This window comes from Pan troglodytes, chromosome 20, assembly GCF_028858775.2.
Source record: "Pan troglodytes isolate AG18354 chromosome 20, NHGRI_mPanTro3-v2.0_pri, whole genome shotgun sequence".
NCBI classification, from domain to species: Eukaryota; Metazoa; Chordata; class Mammalia; order Primates; family Hominidae; genus Pan; species Pan troglodytes.
Genome location: NC_072418.2, coordinates 40,637,781 through 40,655,531, shown reverse-complemented (window position 1 = coordinate 40,655,531; position 17,751 = coordinate 40,637,781). Strand labels below are relative to the sequence as shown.

Below are 17,751 nucleotides of genomic sequence, written 5' to 3'. Positions count from 1 at the left end.
GGTTATATTCAAATTTTATTTTCTAACCTAGAGATTTGGTAAACATTGTTTGGAAAAAATTCATCTTTTTAAAAGTATTTAAAGGCAGAAGGGAGAGCAAGAACTTGTATTAATTGAGAGTATATTAGTTATTGAGGATTTGGAAGCCTTATCTGCTGTGCAATTAAAACCTGTTGTGAAGAAAACGCTTGCAGTATTTTCTTTAATCAAGAAACTGCACACATCTGGCTTTTTAAATTCTCAGACCTTTCTGGATAATGGAATTGTTCTATTGTACAGAGGAAGTTTTATCTGTGGCAATAGGAATGATAGAGAATCAGGTTAATACTACTGTTTAGGCAACCAATTTCCTGTTGTTTTGTGTTACTTGCTTCCTTCAATTACCTCCTCCATTTTCTTCTCATTTCACTTCAGAATCATTCCTGTAGAATCATCCTGTAATGGATTTGTTGTTTCAGTTGTTGGTGACTTTCAGGGATGTGGCCATTGACTTCTCTCAGGAGGAATGGGAATGCCTGGACCCTGCTCAGAGGGACTTGTACAGGGATGTGATGTTGGAGAACTACAGCAACCTGATCTCATTGGGTAAGATCATCCTACGTGAATATTCAGAATTTGTTCCCCATAATTTCTGCCTCATTCATTGTGAATTTCTGATCTCCATTCCCTAAGGAAAGGCTTACGTTTGAGTAGAAGTAGAAATGGACAGCTCCACCGTGTACCTTTTTATCTCTTATCCTTTAGACTGTCACATCTTTCTCTGTCACTTCCTGTCAGTGTCTCCCTTCTTTGATGCCAATGGACTAGATTTGAATCTGGGAATCCCCTAGCATGACCATGTACCATTTCCTTTCTTTTAAGCTGTATGTGCAGTCCCTAAGCCAAATATACTTTCCTTATTGGAGCAAGGAAAGGAGCCCTGGATGCTGATGAGAACCATGACATAAAGACAGAGCTCAGGTGAATAAAGGCTGGTCACAGTGTCAGCTATTGCTAATAATACAGCTGATCCATAGGTGGCAGCACTTTGAGGTGTGTGCCTGAAGCTCTCTTCAAAGGCCTGTGGAAAGAAGGCTTGAGACGTAGGGAGAGCAGGAAGGTTATGTGTGTGAGTTCCCCGTGGAACCTCCCTCCCAACTCCCGTTTGCCACTCTTCTGTTTTACATTCCCTTTTTGTTTTAATAAGGGAGCTACCTTTGGTCTGATCTCTTTTGGGGACAATGCTTTTATCTATTTTTTGAATTACGTTTTTTCCTGGTTGCTCTTTTATAGTTAAACTTGGATAAGTATCTCTAGCCAGCACATACGTACTGAGAGCTTGCTATGTTCATAGGTTAGGAGGACCAGGAATGATAGCTCAGGGGAGGTAACATTTGAATTAAGACCTGAATAAAGTTGGCTGTAAATCAGGGAAAGGTGTGTTCAGGCAGAGGGAAGAGAAGATCCTGAGAGAAACTGAGCTTCACTTGTTTGAGAATCAGCAAGAAGGCCAGTGTGGCTACTGAAAGTGGAAATTTGAGGTGAGATTAGAGAAATAGGCAGAGATCAAATCATGTAGGACCTTGTTGGTTGTTGCAAGCAGTGAGATTTTATTCTAAGTGTGATAGGGAGCCCCTGGCTGACTTTTTGCAGACAAGTAAAGGATCTTTGTTTAGAGGTCACTGAGTGCTATGTGAACAGTGAGGATAAAAATGAAAGCAGGAAGACTAATGAGAGGACTAGTTCAGAAGTTCACAATAGAGATAACAGTGGCTTGGAATTGGGTTTAATATGTGGAGGTGATGAGAACAGGCTATATTTTGAAGGTAGAATTAATACCTTCATAATGGAGTTATTTTGAAGATTGGCAATAGAGGCATCAGGGTTTGGAAGGCTGGAGAAGGAAGTCAAGAGTTATGTATTTGATATGCTCATTAGATATCTGTGTGGTGAAGTTAGATAAGCATTTGGAAGCCTGTGGGTGGAGGGGACAGTCAGGACTGAAGAGATAAATATGGGATTACTCTCTGTACCGAGGAACTGAATGAGATTATGGAGCGAATTGGTTTAGATGGAAGGCAAGGTACAGTTCAAGGACTGAACCATGGGGTGTTCCAACATTCAGTCAGGAAAACAATCTAGCAAAGGAAATTGAGGACTAACCTGAGTAACCTGTGACCTAGGAAGAGGGAATGCAGTGTATTGGAAGCCAACTGACAAAAGGAGGAAGCAGTTAGCTGAGAGATAATGCTAGGAGTTCAAGTAAGAGGAACGCTGAAAATTGGCTATTGGATTTGGCAGGATGAAGGGTGTTGGTGACCCTGACAAGGTGGGTTTGGCAATGAGAGGAACAAAAACCTCATTGTGGAGTATTTAAAAGAGAGTGAGAAAGAAGTAAGTCAACAATAAAAACTAGAGTCGGACAGTGAATTAACTCACCAGGCACTGTTGAAGGCCCATTTGAGGAACCCTCAAAGTTACAAATAGAGTTTACAATATTTTAGAAGGTTTTAAGAACACTGTAATAATTAGGGGAAAGAAGTGTGATTACAGTTTATATATGCAGTATTATTTCAACTACATAAAAATCCATGGAACAAATTTAGGAAGGAAATATGGCAAAATGTTAATTATGGTGGTAGGAGAGAAAGAAAAGCAAAAGGTATAGACAGGAAGCATGCATACCTCTTGAGAAGTTTTGCCATTCTCCTGGTTCACCCTGCAGCTCCTGTCCACTGCAGGGTGAACCACAGAATCAGGAGAGGTTTTTGTTTTTTGTTTTTTTTTTCAAAGGAGAATCATTAAAGTGGTGGTAGGCTGGGCACAATGGCTCAAGCCTGTAATCCCAGTACGTTGGGAGGCTGAGGTGGGTGAATTGCTTGAGCCCAGGAATTCAGGACCAGCCTGGGCAACATAGCAAAACCCCATCTCTACTTAAAATAAAAATTAGCAGGGCATTATGTCACATGCCTGTGGTCCTAGCTACTTGGGAGACTGAGTTGGGAGGATCATTTGAGCCCCGAGGTCGAGGTTGCAGTGAACCATGATCACACCACTGCATTTCAGCCTGGGCGACAGAGCAAGACCATGTCTCCAAAAAAGAAAGAAAGAAAGAAAGAAAGAAATGGAGATAAAATGCTGGAGGGGTGGTATAAAGGTAAATGATCTGGTAACTTCAGTGGTGGTGGTCAAAAAGGACAGTTGCTTGAAAGTGTGCTTTAAGACGTGTTGCTGTTATTGGCAATAACATCCTTTGACATTATGTATTATTATGTTAGTACAAGTTGTGCTAATCATTATTAAAAAGAGACTAATCTATTATGGATTTGGCAATTGGGGGTAGGAAACATGATGTTTGGGAATGAAATGATTAGAATATAAATAAATGGTCCTATTATTGTAGGAATAGTGAAAGATGTGAATAAATTTTAGCTTGTCTTTTTCCCAAGGGGGTCTCACGTTTTAAGGCTTCAGTGTTCTTTGGTGATGGATTTTAAGAATAGGCATATTTCAAAAATTTCAATTGAAGTAAATAATGCTAGAATTATTGAAAAAAATTATGTGGATGTTTCTAGTTTTGGTATTTAAACATAGATGCTGGTCACTTTTCAAAGTGTTATAGTGGAACTAATTCAAGTGTAATAGGTGTCTTAGTTCATACTGTGTTACTATAAAGGATACCTGAGGCTGGGTAATTTATACAGACAAGAGGTTTATTTGGCTCGTGGTTCTGCAGGTTGTACAAGAAGCATGGCACCTATGTCTGTTTGGCTTCTGGTGAGGACCTCAGGCTGCTTCCATTCATGATGGAAGGTGAAGGGGAGCCAGTGTGTGCAGAGATCACATGGTGAGAGAGGGGAAAGGTGACAGGCTTTTTTAAAAACCAGCTCCCTTGAGAACTAGTAGAGCGAGAGCTCAGTCACCCTTGAGGGAGGGCATTAATCTGTTCTCGGGGACCAGCCCCCGTGACCCAAGCACTCCCACTAAACCCCATCCCCCAAGACGCCATACTGGGGACTAAATTTCAACATGAGATTTGGTGGGTACAAACCACATCCAAACCATAGCAGATGGTATTTCATGTTGTATATCCATCAGTGTAGTTATTGTCATGGCATGCCTGATAAGAAAATGTTGTGGAAAGAAAGTCAAGCTAACACCTACAAATACAAAATGGATTTTGGCTCAGGTTGAGTGTATAACCTGAAAATATGGGAATCAGTGAATAAATCCTGTGATGGTGAAGACTGCAGCTATTGATAGAACATGTTAGAAATGTGCTGTAGCACAGTATATATCATGAGGATTGATGTCTGCTGATGAGTTAGAACAGTTCCTGTTAGGCCTCCAACTGTCAGCAGGAAAATAAAGCCTAAACCTCATAATATAGCTGGAGATCATTTAGTATTACCTCCATGTAGGGTTGCTAGTCAGTTAAATACTTTAACTCCTGTTGGAATAGCAATAATTATAGTAGCTAGTGTAAAATACATTCAGGTATCAATGTCTATCCGTGCTGTAAATATAGCCTCAAACGATAAAGCTTATGAGCTAAATTGATATTATGGGTCATATTATTTCTATATAATCAAATGGTTCTTTTTTTTCCAGAATAATAGGTAGCAATATGTGAGATTATTCCAAAACCTGGTAAAATAAGAATGTACACTTTTGGATAGACAAAAATATCAGAATAAATGTTGGTCTAAAATTGGATCTCCTCCTCCAGCTGGATCAAAAAAAGTGTATTAAGGTTATGGTCTGTCAGTAGTATGGTGATGCTGGTTGCTAGTACTGGGAGAGAGAGTAATAAAAGCACAGCTGCAATTAATAGTGGTGTCTGGTATTAGATATGGCTGGTGGCTTTATAACTGTAATAAAATTAAAATTAGTAGCTCTGAAAATTGATGAAACACCTGCAAAATGTAATGAGAAAATGGTAAGATCTTCAGAGGCTTCTGCATGTACTAGATCAGGCCATCTTGAGTTATTTTATACGGTGAAAGGTAGGGGTCCACTTTCATTCTTCTGCATATGGCTAGCCAGTTATCCCAGCACCATTTATTGAATAGGGAATCCTTTCCCCATTGGTTAAGGCTCACCTGTTTTCCAATGTCACAGTACTGCTGCTTCCTGTAGAAGGGGCTTCCTCCACAGGGCCTATGTGAATGGGTGTTGTGCTGGTGTCAGCTGGTTGGGTTGGTCTGACCTCAGACCCTGGGGGAAATGGTCAGGCGCCAGCAGAGTTGGAATGGGGCAAGTAGTTCCCCAGTTTCCCCCAGGCCCCTAGCTGGCCCACTGGGCAGCCTGTGTGAGACCTGAAGGGGCTGGACTGCAGTCGGGCTAGCCCAGAGTTCAGGTGCTGGGTATGATGTGGGGAGGCGGGACAGGTTGGTTTCCAGGTCACTGGTCAAACTCTCATGCAGGGTCCTACAGAACACTTAGCTGGTGGGAGCCCAAGGGAATATCAAGGTATGTGGGGTTTGGATTTTCAGAAGGGCTCTGGGCTGCAGGTGAAATGTTCAGGTGGGGGCAGGGCGGCTGTGCTGTGGGCCTTTCACTGGAGCAGGACTCCTGCAATGGAGACTGACAGCTGCGGAGCACGTGGCGCGCTTGCCCTTCCCTCCCTTCCAAACAATGCCGAACTTCACTGTTTAGGGCATACAGAGATGCCAAGTGTTATCTGTTACCTCTGGGAGTTCTGCCCCAGAGGAACACAGAACCGCAGGCCACCAGAGTTTAGGCGGAGGTGCGGTTGCTGCAGAGGTGCGGTTGCTGCGCTGGAAGCCTGAGCTGGTGAGCCTTAGCCGCCTCAGAGGAGGTAGGGCAGGGGTTGCATGGTCTGCTATCTGGGAGGTTCCTGGGGGAATGTGGAGCTGTGCCTGCCTGCAGAGTTCAGGTGGGGACAGGGTCGCTGTGCTGGGGAGCTCAGGCGGGGGCAGGGTGAAGCCGAGCCTTTCCTGGCGAGGAGGGGCTGGGCATTCTGACCGCCCCTCAGCACTGTGACTGCGGCTTCCACTGGGGTTATGGCAGCTGGCACCAAGCTGCTCAGGGATCCGGGGCTTGTGGTGCTCCACATGGGCTTGAGCAGTGCCTCTGCAAAAACTCTAGGTGGCTTTCTGTGTTGGTCTAGTGGCCCAGGGATGGGAGTTGGGGGTTCCTCCTGTGCCCAGGATTGCAAAGGGCCATGTGGGAAGTGTGGCTTCCCCAGGGACTCTCACTCTCTCACCGTTTCACCATGTTAGGGAGCTTCTCCCACTCCATGCCAGTCCCAGGAAGGTGGCTGCCTGGCTTCTCTCTCTGTTCTCTGTCAGTTCCCTGGCGTCCGTGGTAAATCCTGACATGGTCTTTTAGACCAGCGCTATCCCAACCTTTTTGGCACCAGGGACTGGTTTCATGGAACACAGTATTTCTGGCCGTGGGGAGTGGGGCGAGAGGGGAAGGGCGGACTGGTTTGGGGATGAAACTGTTCCACCTCAAATCATCAGGCATTAGTTAGATTCTCATAAGGAGCCCGCAACCTACATCCGTCCTGTGCACACTTTACTATAGGGTTCGAGCTCCTATGAGAATCTCAAGCTGCCGCTGATCTGACCGGAGGCGGAGCTCAGGTGGTGATGCTCACTCGCCCACTGCTCACCTCCTGCTCTGTAGCTTGGTTCCCCACAGGCTGCCAAACAGTAAGGTCTGTGGCTCGGGGTTGGGGATCCCTGTTTTAGATGATCCACTTAAAGAGACAGTATTTACTTCCGACTTTGTTTCCTCTCCCTGAGAGTGGTGCACACTAGCTGCTTCTAGTCAGCCATCTTGAGTGCCCCCTGTAGAGTTACATTTAAATTTACATTGATTAAAATTTGAGTAAATTTAAAGTTGAACTGAAATTCTGTTCTGAATAGCCGGCTATCACTCATGGATCTTCTCACTATTTTGCTACATATATGAGTTAGTCTGTGGGTAGCTTGTCTGGTTTTGGGGTTTTTAGCTAAAGTTCTCTTTGTAAAATTGTTGTTAATTCATTACATAAAAGGTAGAAAGGATTAGCTTTGCTTTTTTTGTCCTTAATATTCTTTCATCTTTGCATTATGATACTTTTTCTGTAGCACCTGAAGAAATTCCCTTCTCCTATACTTTATGTTGTGAGTAAATGTTTTGGTCTAAATAAATATAATTATTAGGTTCTGTTGATTTGGGGCTAGGTTTGGTTCAAAGTGGTCAAATCAATATGAAACCTTCCAGATGTAGGCTGGGTTTAATAAACACTTTGGTTTATTAAAGCATATAGTATGCTTACTTTGTTATGATTTACCTCATATAAATTTATGTTAATTATAAATTTGGATATATTGAAATATTTGAGGAGGGTGATGAAAGGTTGTGTGCGTACTTCATGGCCCTATTCAATTAAGCTCTCTGTTCTTAATTTACTATGAAATTTTCCTTTCACCTTAAATTTCATAAAGTTTGTTGTGAGTGGAATGTTCTTTAATTAGAAAATATAGCCCATTTCTTTGTGTTTTATAAGCTGCACCATGACCTAACGTTTTATGTAAATACTTGTGTTTAGTACCTTTTAAGGTTTTGCAGAAGATGGCGGTGTATAGGCTGAATTAGCAAGAGATAGTGAGGTTTACTGGGGTTTATTGATTACAAAAAAAAAGGAATATAAGCACTGCCAAGTCCTTTGTGTTTTAAGCTGTTGCTGGTAGTACTTTGGTGAATTAACAAAGTTACTCTGGTGAATTAACAAAGTGAATAACTTTGTTAATTTAATTAAGTTTATGGCTAAGCATATTGGGGTATTTCTTCCCAGTTTGGGTCTTTGCTATCATGTATTCAGAATATATTAAATCACTTTCACAGTTTATTTTTATATTAGCTGTAGCTTTTTATGACCTAGTTAAGGTATAACTTTATTTGTTTATAATCTTAAACATGTTTTATGCTGAGTTTTGTTAATTTGGGTTAGTCATATGACTGCAAGCATGAAATTTTACCAACCCTAAGGAAAATTAGTATAACTTAGTCAATCTTGTGTTAATTGCTTAATTTGTATCATTGCTGTTTTCTGTGGCTGTATGGTAGAGTAAGGTTTTACGAGCTGCTAATTAGTGTGCTTGAAGCCTGCTCTATTTTATTTTTGTTGATCTAGAGGACATTCTCACTAGAATGCAGATAGTTGCAAGTGTTACTAAAAATGAATAAAGAGGCCAGGACCAAACCTATTTGTTTATAGAGTTATATGAACTCATTTAGGCATTGTCAGTGCCTTGCTTTGTGAATTAAGCTACATTAGCTTATATGTGGAAAATTCTCTCTCAAGAAAAAATGGCTAAGTTTAAATGCTGTGTCATTATTGGTGGATTTTTTAGTAAATTTAGTAAAAAACAAACTTTTAACCCAGAAAGCCTAATTTTTAATTTATTTTTTGGATTTTGATAAATTCTTTAGGAGTTGGGCTAAAACTTAGTTCTAGATGAACTTGTGTGTGTGTGTGTGTATGCATGTATGCCTTACCTGTAGTTAATAAATACAAGATTTCCTGTTTTGAAGTTTGGCAAGAATAAAAGCCTTATATCCACAAATACTACAATAGCTTGAGATTGTGGAGTTAATTAACGGAAATTGTGTGTATATGTTTGTGTCATGTTTTTTACTATGTCCACCGAACATGGAGTAATTAACACTTTATGGTTTCAGTGTAGAGAAAGACTATTCAATTTCAGCTCAGCTACAGTTTGCTTTATTGCATCAAGTCCGTGACAGCCATGTTGGATCACAACATTCCCTAAATTAAAAAATACCAAGTATGTGACACCATCACAGTGATGTGTGATCATGGACTGGTTAGCCATTAGTCACCAAGATGTCTTATTAAAGAGGAATGAATGGGCAATCTTAAGTCCGTGACCCTGAAGTAAGAACCAGATGGCAGGCATAGTTTCATCCAAGTTTCATGGGCCCAGAACGAGAAGTGGGACACATCTCAAGCAAGTTGCTGGTTTCCTGAAGCTTAGTACTAAAGAAATCCTGTTGGCGGTAATAAGCTTGTTGTCAAGGATTGATTTGACTGAATGTACTGTGAATAATCAATAATTTCATGTCCTATGTAAAATATAAGGATTTAATGTATTGAACAGTATTTGTATGGTAAATCTGACATATGTGGGTATGCCATTCAATGGGTTAAGCACTGTTTGTAATTTCATGTATATGCTTATATGCATGGGGAGTGGATCTTAATGTATGATTACACATGTATATACAATGTACAATCAAGCATAATAGTACTAGTACATTATTATCAGGAAAAGCACATAATGCATCCATAAAGTAGTTAGATATTATTTTCTCAGTACTGACATAGCATTTAACAATGATTTTTCTCAAGTAGCAGAGTCAGGTTATAGTTTAAGTGGAACTTCAGCTTCAGAACTCTGAGACTTGAGGTTCTAGTTTTGTTATTTGGGGTGTTGTATTGTTAGGTTTGTTCATAGAGTTATTTATAATTATGTGAATAACAGGTTATGAAGTGGAGGTGATTTTTGATTTTGAAAATGTAAAGGATTGGGTAATTTTTGAGGGTGAAGAGTTTGGACGTCTTCAGGAAGTTTCTGTAGGTATAACAGCATTATATAGTTATGAAGGCCGACTCATGGCTGTGGCCAGTTGATCTTTATTTGTTGGTATCTTTATTGTTACTGAGATTACTCTGGGAAATTAGATAGCTAGGAGTATAGCCAGTAAAAGTGAGATAAGGAAGGAGAAGAAAATACTTTCATTAGGAGATGGTTATTGAAACTATCATTTGGAAGTGAGAAATGATTTTTAGAGTGACATTTTCTAGTCATATCTAGTAAAACTGGTGCTATGTTTAGGTTTGTTGAAAAGTTTAGGTATGGTGATAAACCATGAACAACTGTTGGGAAGAAACCTAGAATGTTGGAAAATTTGTGTATGTATGAGGATTCAAATTTAAGATTTTATGTTATTAGTTGAGTTCTAATGTTATAATGAAACTTAAGGTAGTTAAAGCATGAGCTAAGAGTTTCAGGTAGAATGGCATAGTCATTTGGGGAATAGTTATGGGAATAATATTTTTGGAGATAAAAAAATTTAGTGAAAATAATACTGATTGCAAGACATTCAATTGAATTAGCTCGGAGGGGACTGTTTTTGTTGATTTGAGTTAAAGTTGAAAAGCAGGGTTGTCCCAGGACTGTAAAGAAAATAACTTGAGTACTATAGACAGCTCTTAGGGAGGTGACAATAAGCATGATTTAAAGGGCTCAGGTGTTAGCATACGTTGCGGTTTTAATAATTAAATCTTTGGAGTAGAAGCCTTTAAGGAAAGGCATACCTATTAAGTGTAGACTTCTAAAAATGAGTAAAGACGTAAAGAGTATAGTTTTAAATAGGCCTCCTAGTTTTCTAGAATATTTTTCTCATTCAGGGTACGAATAATGGATCCAGAGCATAGAAAAAGTATATGTTTCAGGAATACATGTGTACAGATGTGAAGAAATGCTAAATGTGGTTGATTAATGCCACTAGTGACAATTAGGAGACCTAGGTTTGAGGTGGAAAAGGCAATGATTTTTTAAAATGTTATTTTGTGTTAGGGCACAGATTGCTGTGAATAAAGTAGTAATAGCAGCTAAGCAGTTTTGTTATTTTCTTTTTTCTTTTTTTTTTGAAACAGGATCTCGTTCTGTTGCGCAGACTGGAGTGCAGTGGCACAATCACGGCTCACTGCAGCCTCACACTCTTGGGCTGAAGTGATCCTCCCACCTTAGCATCCTGAGTAGCTGGGACTACAGTTGTGCACCACCATGAATGGCGGATTTTTTGTTGTTGTTGTTGTAGACACAAGGTCTGTGTCTACTGTGTTGCCCAGGCTGGTCTTGCACTTCTGGGTCCAAGCGATCCTCCTGACTCAGCCTCCCAAAGTCCTAGCATTACAGTTGTGAACCACTGCACCCCACTGTGTTTTATTTTCAATTAGTAGATAAAAGTGTATTAATAAGAAAATTCTTGTTACAGCTGTTGTGCTGAAATGAAGTAAGGCTAAAACTAGTGTTGAGCCCTCTGTCACTGATGGCAGTTATGGGTGAAAACCAAATTGGGCAGATTCACCAGTTGCTGCTGCCAGGAGAAGCCTAATTAGACAGTGTCAGGGTTGGGGTTGAGTGTGGAAATTTTTTGGAATTCTCAAATGCTTGAGTATAACAATCATGCCGTTAATAATAGGAATCCAATATCTCCAATACTTTTATATAGAATTGCCTGGAGGCTGCTATGTTTGTGTTTGTTAGGCTGTATTATCATCCATTAAGTAAAAATGATATAATTTCTGTTGTTTTTCATCCAATAAAGAGTTGGAAGAAAAAAAAAGAGTTGGAAGAGGTTGGTGGCATTAGCTAAGATTAGTGTGGTGGTGAGGAATATAAGTATGTACTTAAGTAACTGATTAATATTTAGATCTGAAAGTATGTATCACATTGAAGATTCTATAATCATGTGATGAAAGAAGCTACTAGTACAAATATTATTGAGACGTAGTCTAACTTAAAGCTGAGTGTCAGTTTTAAAGTTTGAATAGTCATTCAATGTCAGGTTGAAATAATTATTTCTTGCCCTGAATGAATAAATATTAGGGTTGGAAATAGGCTGGTGGCAAATGAGTATTTTTGTAAATAGTTATAGTAATTGGTAAAAATAAGTTGGTAAGTAAAATTATGATAGAAGAACAGAAGAAATTAATTAATTTTATTTGAAGTTGCACCAATTTTTGGCTCCTAAGGCCAACAGATTACTTCTAACCTTTAAAAGTTCAGAAAGCCACATTGTTATATATGGAGGCATGAGTTAGCAGTTCTTGCATACTTTCTTAGCAAAAACAGCAGTTCCCCCTTATCTGCGGCGTATACATTCCAAGGCTCCCCCAGTGGATGCCTGAAACCAGAGCTAGTACTGAGCCATATATATAATGTGTTTTTTGAATCTGATAAAGGAGATAGCTACTGGGTGGTGACTAATAGGCAGATCCTATTTCGATAATGGCAAAATTAGACAATATGCTGGTCAGAGGGATGATTCAGGTCTTGAGCAAGATGGAGTAGGATGGTGTGAGATTTCATCATACTATTCAGAATGGCACACAGTCTAAAACTTATGAATTGTTTATTTCTGGTATTTTCCATTTAATATTTTGGACCTCAGTTAACTATGAGTAACTGAAACCACACAAAGTAAAACCTTGGTAAGGGGGAACTACAGTAAAGAGTTTTAAGCTTCTATATAAGATTGACAACTGAATGTTTTATTTAAACTATGTTTACAGTGTATGGGTCCTAGAATAATTTTGGAGTTAAGTGATAGGGGTAACAGAAGTAGGAGATGTATAAATATGAAAGTATTTTCTCATGTGAATGATGGTTTGATGTTATTAATGTGATATGTGAATTTTTCTCATTGTGATGTGATTGATAGATAGACTATATGGCCATAATTAGTACATTAGTCCTATTTGGATAATGGTAAAATTAGATCATAAAAAAAGATATAATTTCAAATAATTCTCCATTCTGGTTAATAGTTGATAGTAAGGCTATCAACTGCTAACTCATGCCTTCATATGTAACAATGTAGCTTTCTGAACTTTTAAAGGTTAGATGCAATCTGTTGGCCTTAGGAGCCAAAAAGTTGTTGCAAAAGGCTAGGTCAGTTAGGCTAGCCCATACTTATCATGTTTCTGTTAAAGGAAGTAATGTCTGTAGTCTGCAAGCTAATAGTACAGATGCTCCTCAACATATGTTGGGGTTACTTCTGGATAATGTCAAAAATATTGTTAAGTAGTTCTGTGTAACCCCTTGGTAAGTCAAGGAGCATACTGAATGTGTATTGCTTTCTTACCATGGTAAATTTGAAAAATCTTAAGTCTAAGTATCATAAGTTGGGGAACCTTGTGTATGGTTTGGCTATGGATTTGTTCATAGTTTGAATTTGTGTTTTTGTTTGTTTTTGTTTTTTTGAGATGGAGTCTCGCTCTCTCACCCAGGCTGGAGTGCAGTGGTGTGATCTCGGCTCACTGCAACCTCTACTTCCTGGGTTCAGGCGATTCTTTTGCCTCAGCCTCCCAAGTAGCTGGGATTACAGGTGCCTGCCACCATCCCTGGCTAATTTTTGTATTTTTAGTAGGGCTGGGAGTTTCACCATGTTGGCCAGGCTGGTCTCAAACTCCCAACCTGAGGTGATCTGCCCACCTCAGCCTCCCATGCTGGGATTACAGGCATGAGCCACCGTGCCTGGAATCGTAGTTTGAATTTGTAAGGCAAAATCATTTTGATGTTGTGTGGTCATGGGCAGTTATTAGGGCTCCTATAAAACTTCATGGCATTTGGATGAGAAATGCTATAATTAGTAATGCTGTATGAGCTACAGATGAATACACAATGAGTGATTTTAAGTCTGTTTAGTATGAACAAATAGAATTTGTTATAATTATTCCTCATAGTGATAATATTAGAAATAGGCTATATACTGTTAGTAGATTTAAAATTAGAGTAATTTGTATTACACCACAGCCTATTAATTTTAGTAATGTGGCTGCAAGAACTGTGGGTGCAGCATTTGGGGCTTCTACATATGCTTTTGGTAATCAAAGATGGAGGATATAAAGGGGTGGGTTTTTCGTTGTTTTTCCTTTGTTTTTACTATGAATGCTATAATGCCTTCTATTATAGGAGACTATTCAGAAGTTTGGTAGTATTTGAATTCAGTAGTAGGTTATTAAGATATTTAATGAATCCATGGTGTTTTAGATATAGATTAATTCTATGAGTAGGGGTAAAGAGCCAATCAGTGTATACAACAGGAAATGAAAGTCCTGTGTTTAATCATTCTGTTTGGTTTTCTCATTGGGTAGTAACAATTACAGTTTGAATTAGAGTTGCTCCAAAGAGACTACAGAATACAATTAGTTCTATGATGGTAAATGTCATGATTAGGAATATTTGTAGAAAAATTAACATTGAGTATTTTTTTTGTATATCTGATTCCTTGAGTTGGTGTTGACTTGCTATAATTATGTCTATCTTGGGAGAGGTTAGGTGAAGCGAGGTGGAGGGAAAGACATGAAGGAAAACATTGTTTCTGGCCAAGTAGTGTGCTCAAAGTTTCAAAAGGATCAAGAAGGTGAAGAAAATAATCACAGGCGGGGCAGAGGTTGTAGACGATTTGTAGAAAGTACACTGTGAATTCCAAAAGGCATAGTTTGGAGTGAAGCAGGACATGGATGGGATAAGAGTCCTAGTGATGACCAAGGACCCAGGAAACCAAAGCTTTTAAGACAATTGAGATAACCCAGAGATGTCAGGCATTAAAGGATTGGCCTCTAGTGGTCTTTTAGGGGAGGGTGGGTGGTTATTCTTTTTATAACTTAAGGATAGTAAGGCTATTACACTAAGAGCTTATGGAAATTGAGATCTCTGTGGAGAAGCCAGCCTTAATAGCAGAATGTGCTTACCAGAGCTATGGAGGCTTTCCTTGTAGACTGCAGTGGGTGGAGTGGCTGTCTTACAGAAGAGAGATTACTGGAACAGCATTGCTAGGAGCCTGGGATTGGGGACAGCTTCTCAGGAAGTGCAATGGTACATGAAGTTTCAGGTGAGCCCTGAAAGAATGAAAAACAGGTAAGGAGACTGAGGATAGAGAGAAGAGGGAAGAGCATTCCTAGCAGAAGTAACAGCGTACTGCAGGCCATAGGAGGATGGAGCTTGGTTTATATGAGGTATTGAGAGAAAGCTTTTGCAGCTGGAGCCTAGTGAGGCAGAGGTGCCACAAGGGAGTTGGAGAGGTTGACTGGAGCCAGGCCAGGCAGAACCTGCTAGAGGTTATGAATACAACCTAGTAGGTTATAAGCAGCACTTGTTGTTTTTAATAAAACAGGAGATAAAATAACAAAATATGAATATATAATACATATAGCAAAGATAATTTTATGACATCCTTGTTTTATGTTTGAGTGTGTGTACTCAGTCATAATATGTATTTCTTACTATGAAATTTTAGTCAAAAGAAGTTTGAAAAATACTGCAGAAGAGTTTAGATTTTATCCCTCCAATTTTTGCAGGCTATTGAAAAATCTTAAGATGGTGACATAATGTGATTTTCATATTTACTATTCCATTCTATCTGCCAGATGGAGATTAGAACAAAGGGTCTCATAACATTACTGAGTAGGTTTTTGTTGTGGTTCCGGATGCTTTGGGGCCAGGCGCAGTGACTCATGCCTGTAATCCTAGTGCTGTGGGAGTCCGGGGCAGGTGGATCACTTGAGGCCAGGAATTTGAGACCAGCCTGACCAATATGGTGAAGGCCTATCTCTACTAAAAATACAAAAATGAGCCAGGCATGGTGGTGCACACCTGTAATCCCAGCTACTCAGGAGGCTGAGGCAGAATTGGTTGAACCTGGAGGCGGAGGTTGCAGTGAGCTGAGATGGCACGACTGCACTCCAGCCTGGATGACAGAGCGAGACTCCATCTCAAAAAAAAAAAAGATGCCTTGGGCTTCCCGAGTGTCAGCAGTGGTGTTGGTGATAAGGTAACAGATTCGAGAGCTACTTAGGAGATATATTCAGTAGGACTTGATGGGGGCAAGAATAAAAGAAACCTCCTAAAATGACTCCTCCTTTTCAGACTCCATTTTGTTGTCTTCACTCATCACCCCTTTTGCAGTTTTCCCTTTTTTCACCATATCGTTTTTTCATTAATTTAATGACAATAAAAAGAGCTGCTACTTAATTGAATACATTTTTATATGTACTCCTCATTCTGGGCACAGTTCTGAGACTTTGGTATTCTAATCTTACTTTTTCTATATTCCTCTAGATTTCTGTTTAGCACCATCCTGTGTTCTCATAGTGCCTCCTACCCCAGAATCATATTAGATTAATATTTCTTCCCATTTTTATTAGGGCACTAGCACATAGGTAGCTATTTTGGGTCCCAACTGAATTTATTTGATTCCTTATAGTGTTCCCTTAATCACCATAAGCCCATTGATTTCTTTCAGTGTTTTATAAACCATATTGTTCTTCTATGAAAGAAACAAAAGCAGGGTCTATCTTGTTCTAGGATATGTTGCTGACATGAATTGGTGTTAAACTGAGCTGTGCTGTGTATATGGCAAATGGTGGGGGGGGTAGTTGCTTTTGTTTTTATCATTTCTTTTTGCTTTTCAGCAAAAGTGTGTTTTCTCAAGTTTTGGAGGCTTGTTTCTAAAAGACTCTTTAAATTTGAGCTTACTGATGTGTATTTATTTTTCTTCCCATGACCAGTCTTTGTTATTCTACAGCCTATATACAGTGGTCAGAGACCCTGTGCCTGCTGATCCAGTTACATCAGATAGGTTTCTCTGCATTTGAAAAGTACACTTGTTTCTCAACTTCTTTCTTCGGAATAATATAACATCTTTATTGTGTAAACTTGTCACTATTTCTAGGAGATTTTGAGGTACTTCTTCGGGAAATATAAGAACATTTGGCCTTAAGTAATAAATATTGGAAAGTAAGACATGAAAAACTATATTTTAAGTAATAAATATTGGAAAGTAAGACATGAAAAACTATATTAAAGGAATAAAACATTGTATGTATACTGTGTTCTGGGGACTAGCTATATAATAAAACAGGCATTTTCCCCCTACACATGTAGAGCTTGAGGAGTAGAAAGATCAACAGATAAATAAATGAAATTTTAGAATTGCAAAAATTCAAACAAGAATTAGGAATAAATTACAGGTATAGAAAATACATGGCATGGACCTAATTAAAGTGATCCAGGATAGTCTTTCTGAGCAGCTGACATTTAAGCTAGGACATTTCACACGCAAAGGAGGTGGCCACTTTGAGAGCATTCTTGGCAGATGGAACAGCATATGGAAAATCTAAAATGGGAAAGAATTTGACATGTTCTTGGAACTTAAATCAGGCCAATAAGATTAGAGCATTGTTCTGAAGATAGTAGTGGCTCAATTTGAGGCTTAAAAGGTATGTTGAAGAAATTGGAGAAATTTAAGAAAGAATTGGATCGTAAAGGGGCTTGTAGGCCATGAATAGGAGTTTGGATTTTATTCTAAATACAAGGGTAAACCATTGAAAGATTATTAGCTCTATTCTCAAACTTTGTGTTTTATGAGAAGCATCTAAGGAGATTTATGAATGAAGGAACATATTTTAGAAATTGTTGACAAATATTGAATGCCAGCAATGTGTAAGTAATGATGTTAGGCACTAGAGATAAAGCAGTATATGAAACAAAGCCCTTGCTTTGATTAAGCATGGGACAGACAGACAATATTCAAACTTTAGAAATGGTATATCCATTAGTGAAAAATGCAATATAGGTACAATTGTGTGTTGGATGTTTTGATAATGTGACAGCTGAGCAGAAAACTGAAATGAGGGAACAAGCCATGCAGGTATCTAGAGGAAGGGCATTCTAAAGACAAAACTGTAGGCATATGCTTGACACTTTTTTAACACCAAGGAGGCCATTATGACCACAGCCAAATGAATAATTAGGGGAGTGGTAAGTGATGATATCAGAAAAGTGGCCAAAGTGGGAGATGACATAAGAAAAGTGGCCACAGGCAAGCTTGTGTGTAGGGTCTTGTGAGCCATATTAAGGACTTTGGATTTTATCCTGAGATGGCAGACCATTAATAGGGAAGATTTTTAGCAGGAGACCATTAATAGGGAAGATTTTTAGC

The 17,751-nt window shown here is 39.2% G+C and overlaps 2 protein-coding genes across 5 annotated transcripts in view; one reads left to right on the top strand and one right to left on the bottom strand.

Annotated features, from left to right (window-relative positions):
• Positions 1-17,751, bottom strand: part of LOC112206381 (uncharacterized) — a 36,154-nt gene that overhangs the window by 801 nt on the left and 17,602 nt on the right. Inside the window, exon 7 of the mRNA XM_063800405.1 lies at positions 14,504-14,650. The gene's annotated coding sequence lies outside the window, so the exon portion shown is untranslated. The remainder of the gene's footprint in view (positions 1-14,503; positions 14,651-17,751) is intronic.
• The window catches only part of ZNF571 (zinc finger protein 571), a 30,578-nt gene that overhangs the window by 9,939 nt on the left and 2,888 nt on the right, over positions 1-17,751 (top strand). The window contains exon 3 of one of the 4 annotated variants that reach the window (XM_009435486.4): positions 459-585. The exons of 2 other annotated variants lie outside the window; for them this stretch is intronic. In XM_009435486.4, coding sequence (XP_009433761.1) covers positions 459-585 — 127 coding nt within the window. Of the gene's footprint in view, positions 1-414; positions 586-17,751 lie in introns of all 4 variants that reach the window. One more of the 4 variants, XM_009435485.4, reaches the window with a different exon arrangement.